The sequence below is a fragment of the Aphelocoma coerulescens genome, chromosome 2 (assembly GCF_041296385.1).
Source record: "Aphelocoma coerulescens isolate FSJ_1873_10779 chromosome 2, UR_Acoe_1.0, whole genome shotgun sequence".
In the NCBI taxonomy this organism is placed as follows: Eukaryota; Metazoa; Chordata; class Aves; order Passeriformes; family Corvidae; genus Aphelocoma; species Aphelocoma coerulescens.
Window position 1 is genome coordinate 145,565,847 of NC_091015.1, and position 19,146 is coordinate 145,584,992.

At 42.5% G+C, this 19,146-nt stretch overlaps 1 protein-coding gene across 5 annotated transcripts in view; it reads right to left on the bottom strand.

Moving 5' to 3' along the window:
• Window positions 1-11,770: 11,770 nt before the first annotated feature.
• Window positions 11,771-19,146, bottom strand: part of NIPAL2 (NIPA like domain containing 2) — a 52,787-nt gene continuing 45,411 nt past the window's right edge. The window contains exons 9-12 of one of the 5 annotated variants that reach the window (XM_069005206.1): window positions 18,202-18,290; window positions 16,345-16,408; window positions 14,936-15,030; window positions 11,771-12,146 (exon numbers count right to left, since the gene is read on the bottom strand). In XM_069005206.1, the coding sequence (XP_068861307.1) occupies window positions 12,073-12,146; window positions 14,936-15,030; window positions 16,345-16,408; window positions 18,202-18,290 (322 nt within the window). In that variant the 3' untranslated portion in view covers window positions 11,771-12,072. The other 4 variants (XM_069005205.1, XM_069005207.1, XM_069005210.1 and 1 more) reach the window with 4 other exon arrangements.

Sequence of the window (19,146 nt, forward strand, 5' to 3'; positions counted from 1 at the left end):
CTCCTGGGGCCATCGCAGCTGACCTGCTGGCCCCTATCCCACCTGGTGGTGCTCACAGCCTGGCCCATCTAGCCCCCAGTGCACATCAGCTCCTCACCAGGGACAACAATTTTTCAGTTGCTTTTCAAACTCAGACTTGGGACTTGTATTTTAGCACGAAGATAAACATTTTGAAAGCTGTCTTCTTTCTCACAGTGCAGGCACAAGTTGTTTTTAATTATCTTAGGAAAGCTTTCCTAGCCCAGGCCAATTTGTTCACTGTTTGTCTTGTGGAACAGGCCCATAAACCAGCTTTTAGGGATTTATTGTATAACATTATCAAGAAAACAAAAAAAACTGAAATCACTTACAACAACCCTTTTTTCTTTGCAAATGGCTTCATAGAAGCCAAATGATCACAGCTGACCACCCAAACCTGCTGGAAAATGCTAGCTCCAAATGAAAATGATTAGGTTTAGTCATGTTTTAATCCTAAAATGTTTTAAGTGATGATTTAGGCAGGAAAAAGTAAGTTCTTCTGTAGAGGAGAAGCAAGACATCTTCATTTTTCAGAATTATATATTTTGGAGTCAGCAAAGCATGATAAATACAGGGACAGGCAACTCCTGCTCTTTGATAGATTTATGTTGTTTTGCACACACACACATACACACACACACACATATGCATGTACTCTTATTTAAAGAAAAAAAGCAATGGGCAGAGAGAAGAGCAGTGATTATTATACCTCCAAGTTTTATTACTGTTTTTCTCTTTACAGACTCTGAACCATGTGAGTGTTGGTCATCAACTTTTTAAGAGGTTATCTTTGAAAATTTTGACATTCATAATAAATGTGCTACTCATTTAGAGAAATTAAGTTATCTTAAACTGTAACAAATATTTAATTTTCTTTTTTTTCTCTGACATATTTCTGTGTAATCCTTTTTTGACCTAATGCCAGAATTTTTCAGATGACTGCAATTTTATTGCTTTCCTACAGACAAAGGAAGAAGACATGTCTTTCTTAAGTGCACCTCAAACAAAACAGAAAAGCAGGACTCTTGTAATAGAGGAGACTTCAATATTTACATTTTATTACTACTTGAAAGGAAATTTGATGGAGGAGAGAGTTCTGCTTTTAGTCAGAACATCCTTATATGTCTCATTTCTGAAGCACCTCTTCTGCACTAAGAAAATGTTGCCAGACTCTTAAAAGACTACCCCTCAATCCAGAAAATTAAAGAAACCCATTGGAACTCTGTCTCTTTTCAGGGATCCATACATTTACTGTCCTTATCATCTAGAGCCCTCCACCTTTTTCCCTTGGGATGGTCTTACATTTGTGACTGCTGATGCAACTGTCCTTAAAATCTACACTCCCTTCAGTTCTTGTGTGTTTTGATCACCATGGACATCAGTCAGAAAGTATGAGGTATTGACTGTATCAGCTCTGATTTTATACTCTACTTCATGGGACTACCCAGGAGATCCTTGATCTTTGACTTTCCATGAATGCTTGCAGCAGACCAACGTGGGTTATATTTGCATTGAGTTTAAACATTTCCTTCCCTATGACAACTCTTAGAATGCTATTTTCTATTCTGTTCTAAGTTAAAGCTGTGAATAACAATGGAGAGGTCTAACCACCCACTGCTGTCCAAGCAATCCTTGACCAACTTGGCAGCTTTAGAGAAAAATGCAGTTCTGCTCTCAGATGTTACTGTGTCCCTGCCCTGTGAGAGCATTTCTCCACCTGTGCTCTGGGGACCATTCCTTTCTGCAAGACTTCAGAGAATGGTTTCTGAGATAACTCTAAACCAAAGCAACTCTCCCCACTATCTCCCCCATCCCAAAACTGCCCAAACTCTCACACATGCTGTCTCGACTTTCAAAGGGCAGCCTAAACATCAGTTGGTTATTCATGAAAACTGCTGCAATAAGACTGCTCAAGCAGTCTGCATCTTAATCCTCAAAAAAGTTGATGGAACTTTGGATTAAGGAGCATGGATAAACACTACTTTGGAGAAGTCTGTTCACTATTTCATTTATTTGTGAAGACACAAAATACCTGCTTAATGTGTTGCCTGTCCTCTTTAGAGTCAATGACAGATTGTTGTATCAGGCTTACATCTTCCATAGGTGCTTAATACTCATGGATGAAGCATACTAGATGCAACGGTACTACTAATAAAACCAGGGTTAATATTACTTTATTGCACTCTTTTTGTCTGCTGGACACCGCCTCAGATGTTGCTGAAGCCCTTACTACCACTGTTGCAGCAGGCCAGGTTGGCATTCCCAATGTAAATGTCACTCCTGGAATATCTCAGCTACTGCATAGCCTCCAGTCAAATGCAAGCTTTTTTCTTTCCTCAGAGCTCCTCTATAAACAGAAGAGGTGGTTGTTGCTATGGTCAGAAGTTCACATTACAGCTTTGTGACTGCAGGAAGCCAAGACTGAATCTAACAGCTCCGTCAGCCTGCGGAGCATAGGGCAGGGAGTGACCTCCTCATCAGGGGCTCCTGCGCTGTTGCATATAAACACACCATCCATTTTGCAGGCTCTGTCCTAAGACTAGTTAGGTGTCTTGCTCCTGCTGTTTCAACTGTAAAGCTTGTTGGAGCCTTTTCCATTGCTTACTTCTCCCAGAACTTGCTGGTAACTTTATAATTCCAGACACTTTTTAATAGCACATGTAAGCCATTTTATTCTTCTGTTCATGCTGCTGTGGTGTGCCACCTTAAGGGAAAGGCAGCACTCAAGATTCCTAGATGCCTGTGTTCAAAAAGGAACAACAGAAGTCAGAGGGTCCACAAAAACTTCCAATGTTTTATTAGTAAATTATACACTTGGCATGGAAATTGCTGTGTTACTCCCAGTTAGTTTGGTATAAACACACTGTGGTGGATTTTGAATAAGGGGTAGGGTGAACGAGACTAGAGAGAGAAAGAGACTAAAGTGGGGGAGAGGAAAGAAGAAAGAAAGAGAGAGAGAGAGTAAGAGAGTGTAAGAGAGAAAGAGAGAGAAAGTGAGGGGGAGAAAGAGAGAAAGAGGAAGGAAGGAAGGAAGGAAGGAAGGAAGGAAGGAAGGAAGGAAGGAAGGAAGGAAGGAAGGCCGGCCAGTCCTGGCTTCAGAGATGAGCCAGCTGATGGCTTGTCCAGGGTCCTGGGGTGCCTTTTTATAGAAAATTTTTTCCCACCCTGAATGTAAATATGTAAAGTTATTACTTTTTAGGCAAATTACTTACCGTGAGCAGTCTGTTCCTTCTGACCTTTCTGGAAATGAGCCAGAGTGCTTTGGGGGGCTTAGGTGGTCTTGATCCACTTCTACTGAATCGACCTTTGGTTGACAGTCCATGCCCACTTCTCAGCCTCATTCCTGTGCTTGCAGTCTGCTCTGCTGTGCTTATTTCCCAGAGCCAGAGTAAGAACATTTGTCCCAGAAGAGTGCTGCCCCACCTCGGTATGCCACCCTTGTCCAGCCACATCCTGTTCTCTCTTGCAGGTATGGTTATTACCAACAATCCCTGGCTGACTCCATAACTATCTGGCTATCAGTGTTTGAGACATACAGATTAGCCCCTTATCTTCTGGCTTCTACAGCTGCCTTTTATCTAAGTGAATTATTTGTACTGCAGACACACCCAGGGGCCCTACCCAGATGCCTCCGAGCGCTCAAACACGCTGCATATGGGGCTGACCCAAAAGGATTCAGAAGAAGTAAGCAGAAGATGTCAAACACAAATGTGTACAGAGGACTCAAACTGGTGCCCTGACTGCTGACAGCTCTGGTGCCTCTTTCTTCACCAGGGACACAGAAATAACCCAAAGTCCTGCTGTGAAAGGCAAATGGAGGGCATGGGGAAGAGTCAACAGGAGTAGTTGCTCCAGATAGGAGGAGGTCAGGTTTTAGAGCTATTCTTACTTAACCTAATTTAAATGTTTTTGGAAAAGGGAACCAGAACATTGCCCTACCCACAAGCAGCCAGGAATTCAGGAAAGTCTCTTACCTGTACTGGGACACGGTATTTTGTTAGTGTAGGCTCAAGGCAAGAGTCTGAATGCCTCCCAGTAACCCCTCAGCTAACCCCAGCAGTTTGGCTATTAGTTATCAAACAGCTGAAGGAAAGCATAGGGACTCTGGTATCTGCTGTGGCTTCTGCAGTCTGTGAGCATCAGCATTTGCTGAAACAGATTTAGGACCATTCCTGTAATGTTTTGGACTCTGTTCTTGTAGTTTGATGTCGAGATAATCTTAACCTGTGCTTTGCTGAAGTGCATGTTGCACATTTTACCCTGTTTCATGCCCAGCTGCCACCTCACTCTGCCAATGGTTAGGTGTGTTTAAAGCCACCATTCAGCATAACAAAAATGAATTAACATAGGCTTGAATTTTGGCCACATAAACATGATACATTTTGTTTTGGCCAATGGTTAATGACATGTTTAAAGACATGATATTACTTTGCATTAGAAAACTTATTTATGCATCGTAAGTAAACTACTTTTTCTGAGTTTTAATGATACTCGCTGCATGTTGCACAACCTTAGTTCTAAGAAAGAAATAATAAAAAGGTGCACTCTGAGCACTGAGTGGCATGGAACATGGCACTCTAACAAACACACGATGGGACTGGTACAAGTGAGACATTGATCAGTGCCACATAAGAATGCAGTTAGCTACACATACCCACAAACATTTTTTTTTCTGCAATAACACTATTTTGAGAAGGCAAACGTCCTGGTCTGGGGCACACTGGCAGCACTGTCTTTGTTCTCTGTAAGATCACATTTTGAGCTAATCATAAAAGTACCAAATTTTTCCCATCATACAGCAAACTTTTCATAGGAGTTTACCTCAGAGTGCCATTGATGGCTATTTATAGTCAGTGAATTAAACAGTATGGTTTAACTTCAGTGAAGAAGGTAGTGAAAACTGTTTATTTCTTAGAAAAACAACAGCAGTGGATTTAACTTCTTTTTAATGCAGAAGGAAAAGAAGCATCTTGTCCTGGTGGCCATATGAATTGCTGCCAGAGCACCCTCCAGACCACTACAGCAGGGTGAAGGCTGAGCACAAGTCCTCTTTTCCCAATAGTCCAGTTCTTCCAAATCCTGAAGACAGCCTAATAGTCTCCAGTTCAGACTGGGAAAGGATTTCAACCCAGACTTTTAAACCTCACATTAATGTTTTGACCACTAAGAGGTACTTGGAGCAATGTGTACCCTGACTCACTTAGGCCATAGAGAGCCATTTGTTTTGTAAAGCGCTGCATCCTTTGAAGCCATGCCCACCTCTTGGGCCCAGGGCTGCAGGGCACCCCCCCAGTGTAGGTGGTGGATGGGCGATGTAGATGATCCCTCATCTGCTTTGAGCAGTGATTGAGATGAGCAGAGGTTTCCCTTCATGGACAGTGATGGCCATGAGAGTGTCATACATGAAATCCCTATTTGTGCTTGGTCTTTGCATATTAAGTGCTTTAATTAATTTGAGCTTAATATTTTTAAATTGAATGTTAAAATCAGTCCATCAGTCCAGGTACACTAATCAAGTTTTTATGGTCTTCCTGTGTTTACTGTATACCTTTACAAGTGTTTTAAGATGTGTTGGATGTATTTTTTTGTTTTACTTGTATCTTGGTTTCAAGGCAGATTTTAAAAACCCCAGTTGCAACAAACAGCCCAGCCCCCATAAGCACATGACCCTTATCTCAACTAATATCACCCCTCTGACCAGGAGGAGCCATTGGTGGATGGAGATGGTCTGTCAAAGGGAGAGCACCAATCACCTTGAACCAAAGGGGTGGGCTGTGGGCGGACTGTGGGCGGAGCAAAAGCTATAAAGGGAGCAAAAGAAAGACACGTGTCTCATTCTCCCTTCCTCTCCAGCTTGCTAAGGCAGTGCTGGAGAAACCTACCCCTTTCTAGGGGCTTTTAGAAATAGATTTCTTTTTGACCAGCCTAGACTGCAAGTTTGTTTTTTTTTTTTTTCTCTCTACCTGAGGTTCAGAGCTGTCTTAAGCCTAAAGTTCCTGAATCCCTGCGCTCCTGGGGCATACTTCTCGAGCCATCAGGATCCCAAATTTTTATGTTTTGTTAGTTTTTTGCAATTTTTCAATTTTTCTGTTTTAATAAATTGTTTTAATTTCTACAAAGAGTTGTCTCATTCCTCACAAGAGGGTGCTCAGCATGTGAAGTCTGATGGTGCTGGCTTTGGTCTGTTCAGCTGGCAGAGCTCTGCAGCATGGTGGCAAGCAGCTTGGGGGAAATGCCCTTTTTTACTCAGCACAGTCTTTGCAAAATTACATTTTGTCTGTGCTGTGTTTAGGAAATGTGTCTGGGAAGTACATGTCAGGGATGCTTCTGGAATTAAAGTGAGTACTTGTTTGACATAAGTGGGAAACATGAAAGGCTCAGCTCAGTTAAGTATGTGCAGCATCAGACCCTGAATCGGGGAGGAGGGGCTGATGTTCAGACTGCTCCTTGCCAAAATTACCCCAAGACTTCTGTCCTTTCACTGCCCTTTCAAGGGTGCCCTTTTGGGTTCCCAAATGAAGAAACTTTGCTGACTGCAGCTGGAGATTAAGGGAGCACAATAGACAGGAAAGTAAGAGTCTATTTATCCCTGGCAAAGCCTGCCTTTTTCTAGTTTAGATGGAAAAGAAGACGAAAGTCCACGGAGCACTTGAGTGAACAACAAATGGCATAAGAACAAATGCAGTGAAAGGGAATGCCAAGGTTGTCATCCCCCATCAGCACTTTGGACAGGTTTCCTCCTTGGAGAAGCACGGGGGAGGCTGCGGGACCTTGTGCAGGAAGCAGGTGGTTTGCTTTACCCAGAGCCATGCGTAATGGCCAGGGAGCTGTGCCGCACTCCGGCCAAGCTACAGCAGATGGGCTGCAGTTTGCTCCGCTCAAGGATATTTTTCATGTTATGTGTGGAAAAGAGCAGTAACCCTTGTTTGTTATATGAGGCCTTGTAGGATTTTATTTGGAAAAAAGCCATTTTTGAGATTAAAAAAAAAGCCATTAAAAATGTGAGTCACTGTAATCACTTTCAAAGTGCTCTGACAGGGTCTTTTGCTTGCAAAGACTTCACTATTAAAAGATGTTTTTTTTTAAATGAAAAACTCCACCACAAATTATTTCAGGCTAATTGAGGTGACATTAGGGATCTGTTCATTTGAAATTACCAAGAAAAAACACCCCAAACACTCTGAGGAGCACTGGATCCAAACTATTCATGATGTAAAGCTGCCAGCAAAATAGCTGTGTCTGTTCTGTGGCTTAACATAGCACCTTGGGCTGTAAAAGCACCACAATATTTCCTCCAATGCAAACGTATTTCAAATTCTATATCCCCAAATGTCTGGGGACACTCATTCCTTGCTCAGGGAGAGGCAGGACCTGAAGCACAGAGTCCACAGGAGCTGGACCCTGTGAGGAGCCTTGGGAACCTCAGGGTGGGGAGATCCACAGCCTGAGTAAATGGCTGATCACCTGAATGGTGACCCAAAGATGCCAGGGCTGGTATGCACATCCCACTACTCTTTGGGGTTTGGATGTCCCAGTCAGTATTGCCAGATGCTTGTGTCCTCTTGGAGGGAAGATGCCCAAACTGCTGCTTTAAGAACACAGGCTCACTGTGAGGCTGTGAGCAGTGAGGGACAGAGAGAGCAGAAACCTTTCTGTCATATATTAGCATCTGTCAAATATCAGCATCTTTTCTCTCTGGTGCACCATCTCCATCCTTGAGAAAAGACCAACTGACCTGGGCAGGGTCTCCCCACATCCAGGCACTCCTCCCAGAGCCTATTTACTTACCACACCTCAAATAGTCACTGAATTAGTCATCCTCCTCCCAAATCTGGGCTGAGCTCTCAAATTTCTCAGGTGCTGAAGAAAGGGCAGCTCTGTGATGTTGCTTGTTGCCACTGCCAGGTGCCACCATATCTGTGGCAGACCCTGGGCCAGAGGCTTTCAAAGTCTCCTGCTGTGCTGGACTTCCTGGACACCTCTGAGCAGGGGCACCTACTTTTTGGACCACCACCAAACTCAGCAATGAGTCAGAAATCAAATCACTGAAAATAACAGGCTGCTGCATCTCTGGGCGTGCAAAACAGCTGACGATAAATTACAGTGTCAAAACAAAGTGTATGCACCTCCCTGGAGAGGTGGCAGTGCTGCAGCTGTGGGAAGGGCAGAAGCCAGGCACCCAACCACGGCATGCTGGGTCTTGTCCTGTTCTGTGCTACTTCTGCAGTGCTGCTAGGATCTGATTTTTACTTTGTGTTTGGCCAAATGCAGACACTGGAAAAATGGATAGAAAGTAGCAAACAACCACAGAAAACAATTTGAGGGCTGACAAATATCTGATGGTGAGAGGCTTAGAAGGTTTCTCTCTGGCTTAGTGAAAATTCCATCATACTGTATTTTGCTAGAGGAACTTATCAAGTGCTTTAAACCACTGGCAAAAGACAAATAGCTGCAAGCTAAACAAGTTAAAATAGACATAAGGCAGAGTTTAAAAGCAAACAATGACTCATTGCTAGTAAAAATTACTAATGGCATTGGTGGTTCCTCTGCTTTGACTAGTAGGAGAGGATGGGCTGTCTTCTTCTGTAGATGGGTCAAAGGGTTCACACAAGTGCTTGGAGGAGGTTGCCTGACTTGAACTGTAAAGGAGGCCAGGCCAGATGACTTAAAGCTGCCTTCTTATATCAACAACCTCCGTTATTCACAGCACTGAATCAAGTCCTGCAACACATCCATGCACCCAGAATCCAGTCAGTGTTGTCGGACATATTGTTAGTTAACTGTTAAATATTGTCAGGAAAAAATAAACACAAGGGTAACTGCGATGCTTAGTCACAGTAAATTACATTCCTCAGCTCTTCTGCCTTGTAAAACACAGAACAGCAGTTATTGAAAAATCAATATAAGCTCCAGTTTGTTGTTGTATTCCATTGCTGTACAATGTGTTACCAGCCATGACCTTACTCATGACAGGTAAGAGCTGCTTAATTGGCAGCCTCTGTGCCATGCAAGCATTCTCTCCTGCTCTTGGCTGAGGGCATTGGAGAGCATTAGACAGCATAAATCTCTGCACCTGGTACACATGCTATTGAAACTCAAGAAAAACTTCCACATTTTTTTTCAAATGGAAAGAAAGCTCCTGATCTTGTGCTCATGCTGCTCTGGATTTGTGCCCACAAGCTATCGAATGGAAGACAAATGACAGTGCTGTTATTTCAACCAGTTTAATGATTCTGGCAAAAGACCTGGCAGCAGACTCCAAAGATTTCATCTAGGCAAGGCAATGCCTATTCCAAGAGTGCAAATCTTCCACTGGAGAGCTGGCAAGTGCATGTTTGTGCTGGAAGCTTAAATCAATCATTTCTATTTTTCCCAAAGTGATTTAGCAAAGTACAGAAATTGGCTCCTTCATCAATGGCCCCAGGCCACTTTTCATGTTTAAGGTATTAGTGCCATGGACCAGAGTGATATATTGACTTCATGTAAAGCAGTCAGTGTTAGCACCACCTGTTTAATCATTCCTTTACAGTAGCTGTAGTTTGAAAACTGTCAACAAGTGCCTTGTTGACACTGTCAAAAAGGAGCCCAGGAGACCACTGTACATTACTGGTCCCCTGGAGTCATTTCTCTGTGCTCATGCAAAACTCTCCTGTGACCATGATACATTTCTGAGTCTCCTGCCCAGTGTCCCTCTCATTGCTACCTTGTGAACTGACACACATTCGCCTGGGACTGATGCCTGGGTCAATTAGCAACCAAAATACTGATGGAGATTTGTAATATGAAATGTACTTTGAAAGTCTTGGACAAGCTTTAGGGGCCTAACTGCAAAACTGGGTTTTAGATTAAATAAAAAACCTACTCAGCAGCCACCTACCTTTTACTTAGGCCTGGAGATTCTTGAGGTGCTAATAATTCTGCTTCTGTGGATACCAGTACTGTCCATGCTTACTCTAGTGGGAATCAGAAAGGAAAGGGAATGTAACCCAAGACTGCAGGTTTACGCAACTTCCTTGTAGGGCACTCTCTATAAATGCTTCCCTGATCATGGGAATATCCTGGCAGAACTGTATCTTCTTATCAGAGCAATCCTGCATTGTATAGCTATCACAACATCTAATTTCCCTATGGGGAAGACCCAGCAAGAGCTCTGCATGAAAGACAGTACGTGCCCAAGAGGCACTGATATGATGCTCAAGGCATCCCATTTAACATGTTTCAAAAATACTTTTATGTGCAGCCTCAAGGGCCAGACTGGCTACATGTGGTCTGAACAGATTTAACACATGGCAAAAGGACAGGGATCCTTCCTACATGGCCAGGAGTGCTTAGTATGTAGTGATGTATTTGCCAGTGCTGCCTCCTTTTATGTTATAACTCGAGGGTTACATCAGCCAGGTGCCTGGGAGGTGCCTCTACAAATTTCCCAGCTTCAAAAGGTTGAAACATCTCCCATCTGCCAAGGGAATGTTGTATTTCCTCTCTGCTTCTCTAGGCAGAGAATAGTCATCCTTCACTTCCAAATTGGTGGGAAATAAACAAAACCCAAACTAAAACCACAACAAATCACTATTTATTCACTGATGTCCCTGGCTCTTTCCCAGAGCCCAAAAACATTGCAAACTCAGGATTTCTCAAACTCCTGAGAATCAAGAGCACTAAACATTTCTCTGTCTTTTGCTCCTGAAGTGGCCTAGGTTTGTAAATCTTCCAGCTTGGCTCTCCAATTATGGTACCTAGCCTGTGTCTCCTTTCAGCTAGTTGCTAACACAGTCCAGCTGATTTCTGCAGAAGGAATGAACAAACAAATTTGAACAAGAAAAATGTCAAGCCTCAGAGGACAGTAACAAAAGGGCATACTGACAGGCAGCTCAGTCTAATCAGCTGCACCCCAGTATTATAAAAGGCAACATTTTTCTCTGCAAGCAACCATGGATCCTACATAAAGAGAGCTGGAAGGAGACATTGCAAGGGTGAGAATATTTTGAGTATAGAAGACTTTTCAGTCCATTCTTCCAGCACTGTTTACACACCTTATTGCAAACAGTCACTGAAAATAAAAAAATTAGTCCTTAGAATCATTCGTAGTCAGACGTGGGTCCAGGCTTTTAGCTGACCTTGGGACACTGCTGGTTGTCACAAGCTCCTGGTCCCACTTGGGGCCACTCATCACTCAGCATACACAAGCCAGTGACTCTGGCACTTAAAAGTGCTTCAAGAAGCTCTCAGCTGCATTTGGGGCATCGTGATACAAGAAGAGTGATCTTAGCAGAATGTTTGCTATATAGAGAATTGCCTCAGAAGGAGAGAAACAGTATTACAGTTCCGCCAAAGCAAGAGAGGTCTCACTCCCTCTCCCCCTTTTCACATCTATCCCACCATATGCTCTAGTCAGCCTGCTTGGCTCAGTTCAGAGAGCCATCCCAGCAAGGAGAAGGATGCAGATGCTTTCTGCAGGATGGGTGAGCTGAACTGGCCACAGGAAGCCACAGGACCTCACAGCTGGGAAAAAGAAGATGAGCCTTTTGGCAGTGCTGATCCATTCAAGCAGCTTGCCAGGTGCATGAAACCACAGCTTCAAAGCACAGAAACTCAAATCCTTATAAAGTTCGGCCTCTTTCCTTTGGTTTTAGGTGACCAGTGCCCTTACACGCACTGCCAAAAACACGTCTGCCAAAAGCTGGGCTGGAGCAAGTAGCAGGCAATCAGCCTGCCAGGTGAACACCAGACCCCTCCCAGGGGCAAACAGACAAATCTAGTCCAAACTGCGTTTATTTTTTGCCAGCTGAAACTGTTGGTAAATGCATCCTGATATTTTACAGCAAATATTAAACAGTCTCGCTCTACTCCAGAGCTCCCATTTCCAGGCCCAAGGCCAGTTAATACTTCATCTCTTGCTGCAGCGTGACCAGCAGTGGAACAAGTGCTAAATGAGTCCTGCTGGTCCTGGGCTGTCAAAAATCCCAAGCTGGAGCATGAGGGACCACGTGAGACACTGCCTGCCTACCACACCTTCTCCTGGTTTGATTTCTGCAGATCCCATGGAGAACCTGTTCAGGAGAAGTCAGTCTGCAGGCACAAGTTTTGCAGCATATATCTGGCCCGCATTTTTGATGTCAGGAAAACCACTGCAAGAAAATAACTCATTATTAAGGAGAAGGGCTCCAGAGATGGTTTTTTGCTCCAGTGCAAAGGCTTTTCTTTTAGCAGGCATTTGTCTGTGGTGTTTGCAACCTAAGTATGGCAAGCAGAATCTGAAAATAACACTGATTACAAATTGATTCTTGAAAAAAGTCATGTCCATTTCTTGGCAGAGCAGTAATGGATTCTCATCACTGAGTTTTTCCAATCCTGTAATACATTAATTAGTTGGAACATATTCACATCTCAAAGATCATGTCGAATCACAACTTTTAATTGCACATAATTTCTACCAGTCTACAAATTATTTTGAAGTACACTAGAGTTAAAATAAAACATTTTAACCCTTTTAATTTTAAAATAAACCCATAGGAAGAAAAAAATATTGTTCAAGAAGAAATACAGTTATTTAAAATAAGTAATAACTTTTGCCACGGATTTTTACATTTGATTTCTTGCTTTAAAGAGAAAATCCTGTACTCAGTAACCTTTATTACCTCCTGCAGCCCTCCTGAGCTATGGAAACAGATTTCGGAAAGACGCCCAAGGCCAATAATTTAAAAAGCAACAATACCAAATCCTTTCACCCATTTGTTTCCCAGGTCACAGAATGAAAATCTGTAGGCCTCTAATTTTCAATTTTAGCACATACTCTCACTTGAGACTTAGAAAGCAGCTTAAATTTGACTTGCAAAAGAAAGAGAGAGGCATGCCCTTACTCCCTCAAGAAAGCTTGGGAAAGTCATGTGCTTTTTTTTTTTTTTATTTTAAGTTTTAGAAACTTGAACTCAAGATGTAAGACAGGAAAGGAAGGCCAAGCCAGGCAGTTGGTAAAAGGAAGGTGCAGACACAGAGTCTTGTCCTGTGTCAGCTGGAAAAGACCCATATTAAAAAACAGCTTCACAAGTCCCCAGATGCCATAGTTCCTGGGACATTGCTGCCCATGAAATACTGCAGCTCTGTGTGTGCTTTGCAGCATTTGAAATAAAACTGTCTTATGGATCTTCAGCTGTACCTATTTTAAAAATAAATAAACAAATATTTGAGAAAAAAAAGGAGACTTGAAACAAAATACATATGGTTGATGGCCCCTACTGATTACTGCAGATTAATTCAATCCTAAACAAGTTATGAACATTTTTCAAGAGTGCTTTCACTTGTTTATGCAGAGGATGTGTTTGACCCCTACAGTGCTGCCTGAGGTGGATCAGTACTACCAGGCAGGGATAAGTGGACTCATGATGAATGTCTAGAAGAAGCTTTTCTGATGGGATGGAGGGACACCAAGATGTCCCAAATCTGAACACAAAGCCTGTACTGCCATGGTTCCCATCACTGCTTGCTCTTCGAATCAGAGTGGAGACACTACCATTTAATGAAGGGGAAACTGTACAGTTACCATGACTCCTTGTGATCCTGTTTCTTACAGCTTTTCCTCATGCAGAATTACCAGTGGTAACAGGATTTGCCCTACTTTTCTTTTTTTAGGGGTATTTTTCCAAGCCATACCAAGAGAGGGATCCTGGCTACCCCCCTTCCTCTGAAGAACTATGCATTTTCTTCACTAAAACCTTCTTTTGCTGAAAGGAGAAGCTAAAACTCAGACCAGACTATGCTAACAGATTGTAGAGCCCAGCCCAGTCCAGCCCAGTGCACAGGACTCCTCTGGAAGGATGAAACATGTCAAGTATAGTACCCTTGTCCTGCCTTGGCTGGGCACCTCAAGTGTGTGTGTGTGCCCACGTGCCTGTGTTTATAGCAAATACTATCTTCCTGCTCCCCACACAAGTACTTATTTCCTTGGAAGATAAGAGAATTAATCCGATTGTAGGAGATAATTAGGATTGTTCCTCTACACATAATACAAAATCCTTTTTGTGTACCTATTTGTGTCTACTGCATATGTGCTCACAGTTTTGACTCCTGAACAGGAAGGAACAGGTTTAAAAGGGATTATACATGTAGGAGAATACTTTGAAATTACTTAGGAAAATTCTCATTTCTCACCTTTGTCTTTAAACATTTACACAAATCTGAGGGGTTCCAAAGGGGCATTTTTATAATCCTGTTCTGTGCTTACTGCATTTAAAAGCAATTAAAACTCTAAAAATGTCCTCAAGAGGCATTGATACTAGGAGAACATTCCATTTCATTAATGGCTATTTCATTTTTGTTAAGGCTTCCTTTATCTTTATCTTTAGAATACATTTGGTACAATCATGGGATAAATTAATTAGGATCAAATAATACTATGACTCATCAACATACAGGAGTTTAATGTATACTTGAATAGGTTCAGTAAAAAGGTGCTACTGATCCTTGTTCCAGTGGTGTTCCTCCTGCTAACTGGCATGTAAAGTGCTTTCTTCTTTCAGCTTTGCCTTTTCACTGAATCATCTTCCTTATTCTGGGTGCCATAGCATAAACTGTGAGAATCTGGTTGTATTTTGCCTGTCAATTTTTGTCCTAAGGAAATGTGGTGAGAAAAGGAAAAAACAACAACTCTGTGAAGAATTTTAATACAACAAATTCCCCACCAATCCATCATTTAAACATTCTTTGCTCCAGTAATCATTGTTTTCATTTGACTGGTTGTAACAATAGCTTGGAAAAACCCTGAAAATTTCTTTGAAAAATCTGTTGGGAACAGGAATAGAAATTAAGGGAACAGTATATTTATTAAATATGACTAGACCACATTTGTGACTCAATTCTCCTAGGTCACCCCATTATCTGATACCTCATTTAAACAGAGTCAGAAAAAAGCCCTACTTACCAGGAATATGTCCACAGTCAATAAAAGGAATTTGTAAATGCTCCTCTTTTTTATTTCTTGCAATTATAATCACACCAAGGAAAGATAAGAGACACCTGCAAAATAACAGTGGCATAGTATCATTAGAAACAGCTCACTGCATCTGAGATGAGAATTTCTTTCCATGTTTCTTTTTTAAGGATTTCCAAACCCAAGCTGCTGAGTTTATAAAGAAACACATCTTCCTGGCAGCTCTATAAATTTATTTTGGGCTTCTTTCAGTCTAGATTTTGCCTCCTGAAGCTTTATTATCAGTTCCAAAGGCTCCACAGCCAAAATTACACTTCCAGCAATATATACCTAATCAGATGCCTGTGAGTGTGAGACCACAACATTCGAATCCCTGAGCAAATCTTCACAGAGCATCCAAGCTAGCATTCTAGCATGTGCAATTTCATTAACAACTCAGTCTAGCTGTGGACAGTCGACATCTCTGTTGTTTTTCTCATTTGATTGTGTGTCTCAGGGGGAGGCTGCAAGCCAGGAACAATGAAAAACTGCAGTGGTTGGACACATCATCTATCCGCTGCGTGTTGGACACACAACCCCCAATTCCTATCTGCCAAATACATGGTTGCTCATCTCCATCTTTTGTCTCTTTTCCAGCAGTCAGACAAGATAGCGGCTGTGTGCACCTACTCCAGCCCAACTGCACAAGATGAAGACGTCTGTAGCTATCAGCCCCATTTATTTGACAGCACTGTGGCAAGACAGCTCCAGCAGTTCTAGGAGATCTTTTAGCTATTTCATGCCCGTTATTATAATTGTCACCTCTCCCAAAAGTTGTTATGGTGCTGATAGCTAGCAGAAGGTTTCTGCTCTCACAACACCCAGGCCATCCTTCAAAAACTTATTTAGTGTGCTCTGCATTTTTCTGCAGGCACACTGTCTTTCTTAACTCAGGAAGATGGGGGAGAGTCATTACAGTATTGCCTTGTAGGCATGCAGCTCATATAATTGCCTGTGCCCACAGGCAGCAGAGACCAGCCAGACACACCAGTGAAAGGTAACATGGGAAGAGAGGTCTCACAGCAGTGAAAGCATCCCCTATAATTTGGTATTTGCTGGAGAGCAGTGACTTCTCCTTCCTGCTGGAGGAACACATGATGCTGGTTTTTCATTCCATCATGAGATTAGTAGTTCACAAGTGTCTCACATTTTTACATATTTGGATTCAAACCCAGGCCTCCAAACTCCCAAAGCACAGACATCAATCTTTCCTTTAATGTTTTTTTTATCCTACTATAATGGCTATTCCATAATACTTTAATAAGAAGGTGGGTTTCTTCTTACTGAGAAAAGAAGAGATTCCACAAGGCAATGCTGTTTCAGTACAAATCTTAGTGCAGATTTTAGGCTGATACACTTACCCAAACAGAAACATGAACACACTCAGTAAAGCTGCACTTCGGAATTCCCGATAAAATATGACCCCTGGAATGTGACAGAAACAAGAATTGCAGATCTTGACTGGCTTCCAAGTGATATGAATTACAGCTGGGAGGGTCAGGAGAAGTGTCATGCTTAAACAGAGCAAAAAAAATCCCAAATAAGGTATTAATACACATTGTGATGTGTTCACTTTATGTCCTATATTCCACAATCTAGGCTTTCTCAAGATACTGCATAGGACTGGAGAAGATTTAGTCAATCAGGTTGGAACATGTGCTGGGTTGGTAATTGCACAGATGCACATATTTTTTGCATTGTCAGCAACAATTTCTATGCAGGTCAAACTTGAGGTCCTATTCACAAGCAGAGACACACCAATACAGCTAAGAGGTTCTTCACGGACTTCATTAAGCTACTCCAACAGACCATGTGGACATCTTAACTCCAATTGGGAACAGATTTTCAATAACTGACTGTGTCCCTGACGTTTACACCAAGTGAAGAGCTCCAGCAGCCAAGTTTGCCAAATCTTTCTAGCTGTAGGGATCACTAACTCCTTCTGGTCACCCCTCTTCCAGGAATTAGCACCTCTGTAGTGGAGGTGACAGAACCAGATGTGTATCTGGATCTCAGCTGCCCCTATTAAGAGCCAGGTATATTAGCTTTAAACCACTGATGAGCACAGCTCTGCTTAGAAACACCAGAGAGGGAACCAGGGCAGCTCAAGTGTGACTGTGTCTTCAAAGGCCGTAACTGGGGATGGGGGAATCATGAGACAAGGCACCTTCTACAAGCACCCCAGCAAGATTCAGCAGAGGTTGCTCTTTCAAGCTCTACACTGGTTTAACTAACCTGGTGCAAATGCATGTGTATCCACTCTCAAAGCTATTAAGCCATTCCTGAATAGGTACTTGATCTTTTAAGGAGGCACCAGGCCAAATTCCCCATATGGTCACAGGAACACAACCCCCTTTTGGCACAAGTTTCCTCTTGGTCACAAAGTGTAGGTCTCTTCTAACACAGGTGCTGAGGCAATCTGTGCATGAAGCTAACTCCCCTTCTCATTAATGGCAGCTCTGCATGAGAAACTCCTGCACAGCAATGACAGGAAAGCCCCCAGCGTGTGTTAAAATGAGTCATAAATGTTCTAACAACATGATCATTTTGGCTCACTGCTGATACAGCATCTTAGTCGTCCTCCCAGCTCATGTTCTTACACTGCACACCATTTCCAAGATTTGCAGTCCCTCTTTAACAATGCTGAGTTCAAAGTTCTCACCCAGAATAAAATGTTAAATGCTTAAAAAGTTTTTGTAGTCATTTTATTTCCTTCACTTAACCCAGAATTCCACTTTTGAAATGGAATATACGCTAACTACTATGAAGCACAGCTGGTTGTCATTTGAGTAGTTTGCCAGGCTGTTAAAATTACTCTACCAGTTCGTATAGGGAGAGGCTGGTGTGCACATGGTAAATTCATTTACTGGGTGTCAGTAAGAGGCTAGGATAAATGCAGGTACTTCTAGTAAGCCAGCAAGGCACAGTAAATCACACATATCTATTTTGGAAAGGTTAGAATTTGATTCTTTTTTATAGAATGATTTGGGTTGGGATGGACCTTAAAGATGATCTAGTTCTAACACCCCTGCCATTTATTTTGTTTCAGAAGTTGTGAACTTATTTATTTTTCAGAACTTAAACACCTATGACTTAGGAAAAATTTCTTTCTGTGAAGACAAATATGACTGGTTTGGGTTCCTGTCCACAAGGTTCCTATTCTTAAAAACCTGATGTTTAGAAAACCTTTCTGTAGAGGAAGAAGGTCAGAAACAAACCTGAAATGGTGGCACTGGTGGTGAAGAACACAAAATTAATGGGGACAACTGCTGTTGCTTCATACAGATGCATTGCTTGATTCAAGAACCTGCAAGATAAGCATTATTGCAACTCATGCCTACAGGAGGTTCCTTGCACTTTAAGTCAGGTTAAGCCACCTCTTTTCAGTTTAACAATAAGTATGGCCATTTCTTACCACAATAGCAAGTAGCCCTGGACAGCATACATGTATTGAATTTACTTTCTGGTTTTGACTCTGTGGACTACAAATGAATAGGTGAAAGCAGGAAGGCTAGTGTGGATTCTTCTAGCTGTCAATGGACATATTTTTGAAGCATTCCTGGAAAAATTTTGTCTGCCACAGATAAGGGAGGAACGCTAGGGTATTATTGCTTGTTATCTGCATTGGTACTTGGAAGCAGTGCTGCTTCAAGCAGCCAGGGACAAGTTGCTCTAATTCAAACAGGTTGTGTAAGGGTATATTTGCATCATGGACATGAACACAGGAGTTCTTGTAGGAACTGTTTCACTTTGCTGAAGTCCCCATTGCTGCTACGGCTCAATCCAGTTTGGCTGAAACACCTGTTTGTGTGTTTATCCATGCAATCACACCCCAGAAACACTCTGTCCTGCCAGGACAGGAAGGTGGCTTCAAGCTTGGGCGCCTTGGGTTGGAAACTCTCTGCCCTGCTCTTCAGAAAGGCAACATGAACCCTCACCAGAATCATGGGCAAGAGTGAGCAGGGCCACAGGAGCATACACTGCACACAGACCTGCAGGACTGAAGCACTGGCCGTGGAGCAGCCTGCACAATCTGCAAAAAGGCAAAGCAAGTAACCCCCTTGCTCAGAGACCACAACTATCAACATTCACCCATAGAGTGATGATTCATGAGCTGGAATTGTGGATGCACCTGTAGATATTCTGTTACGTGAATGGTCATT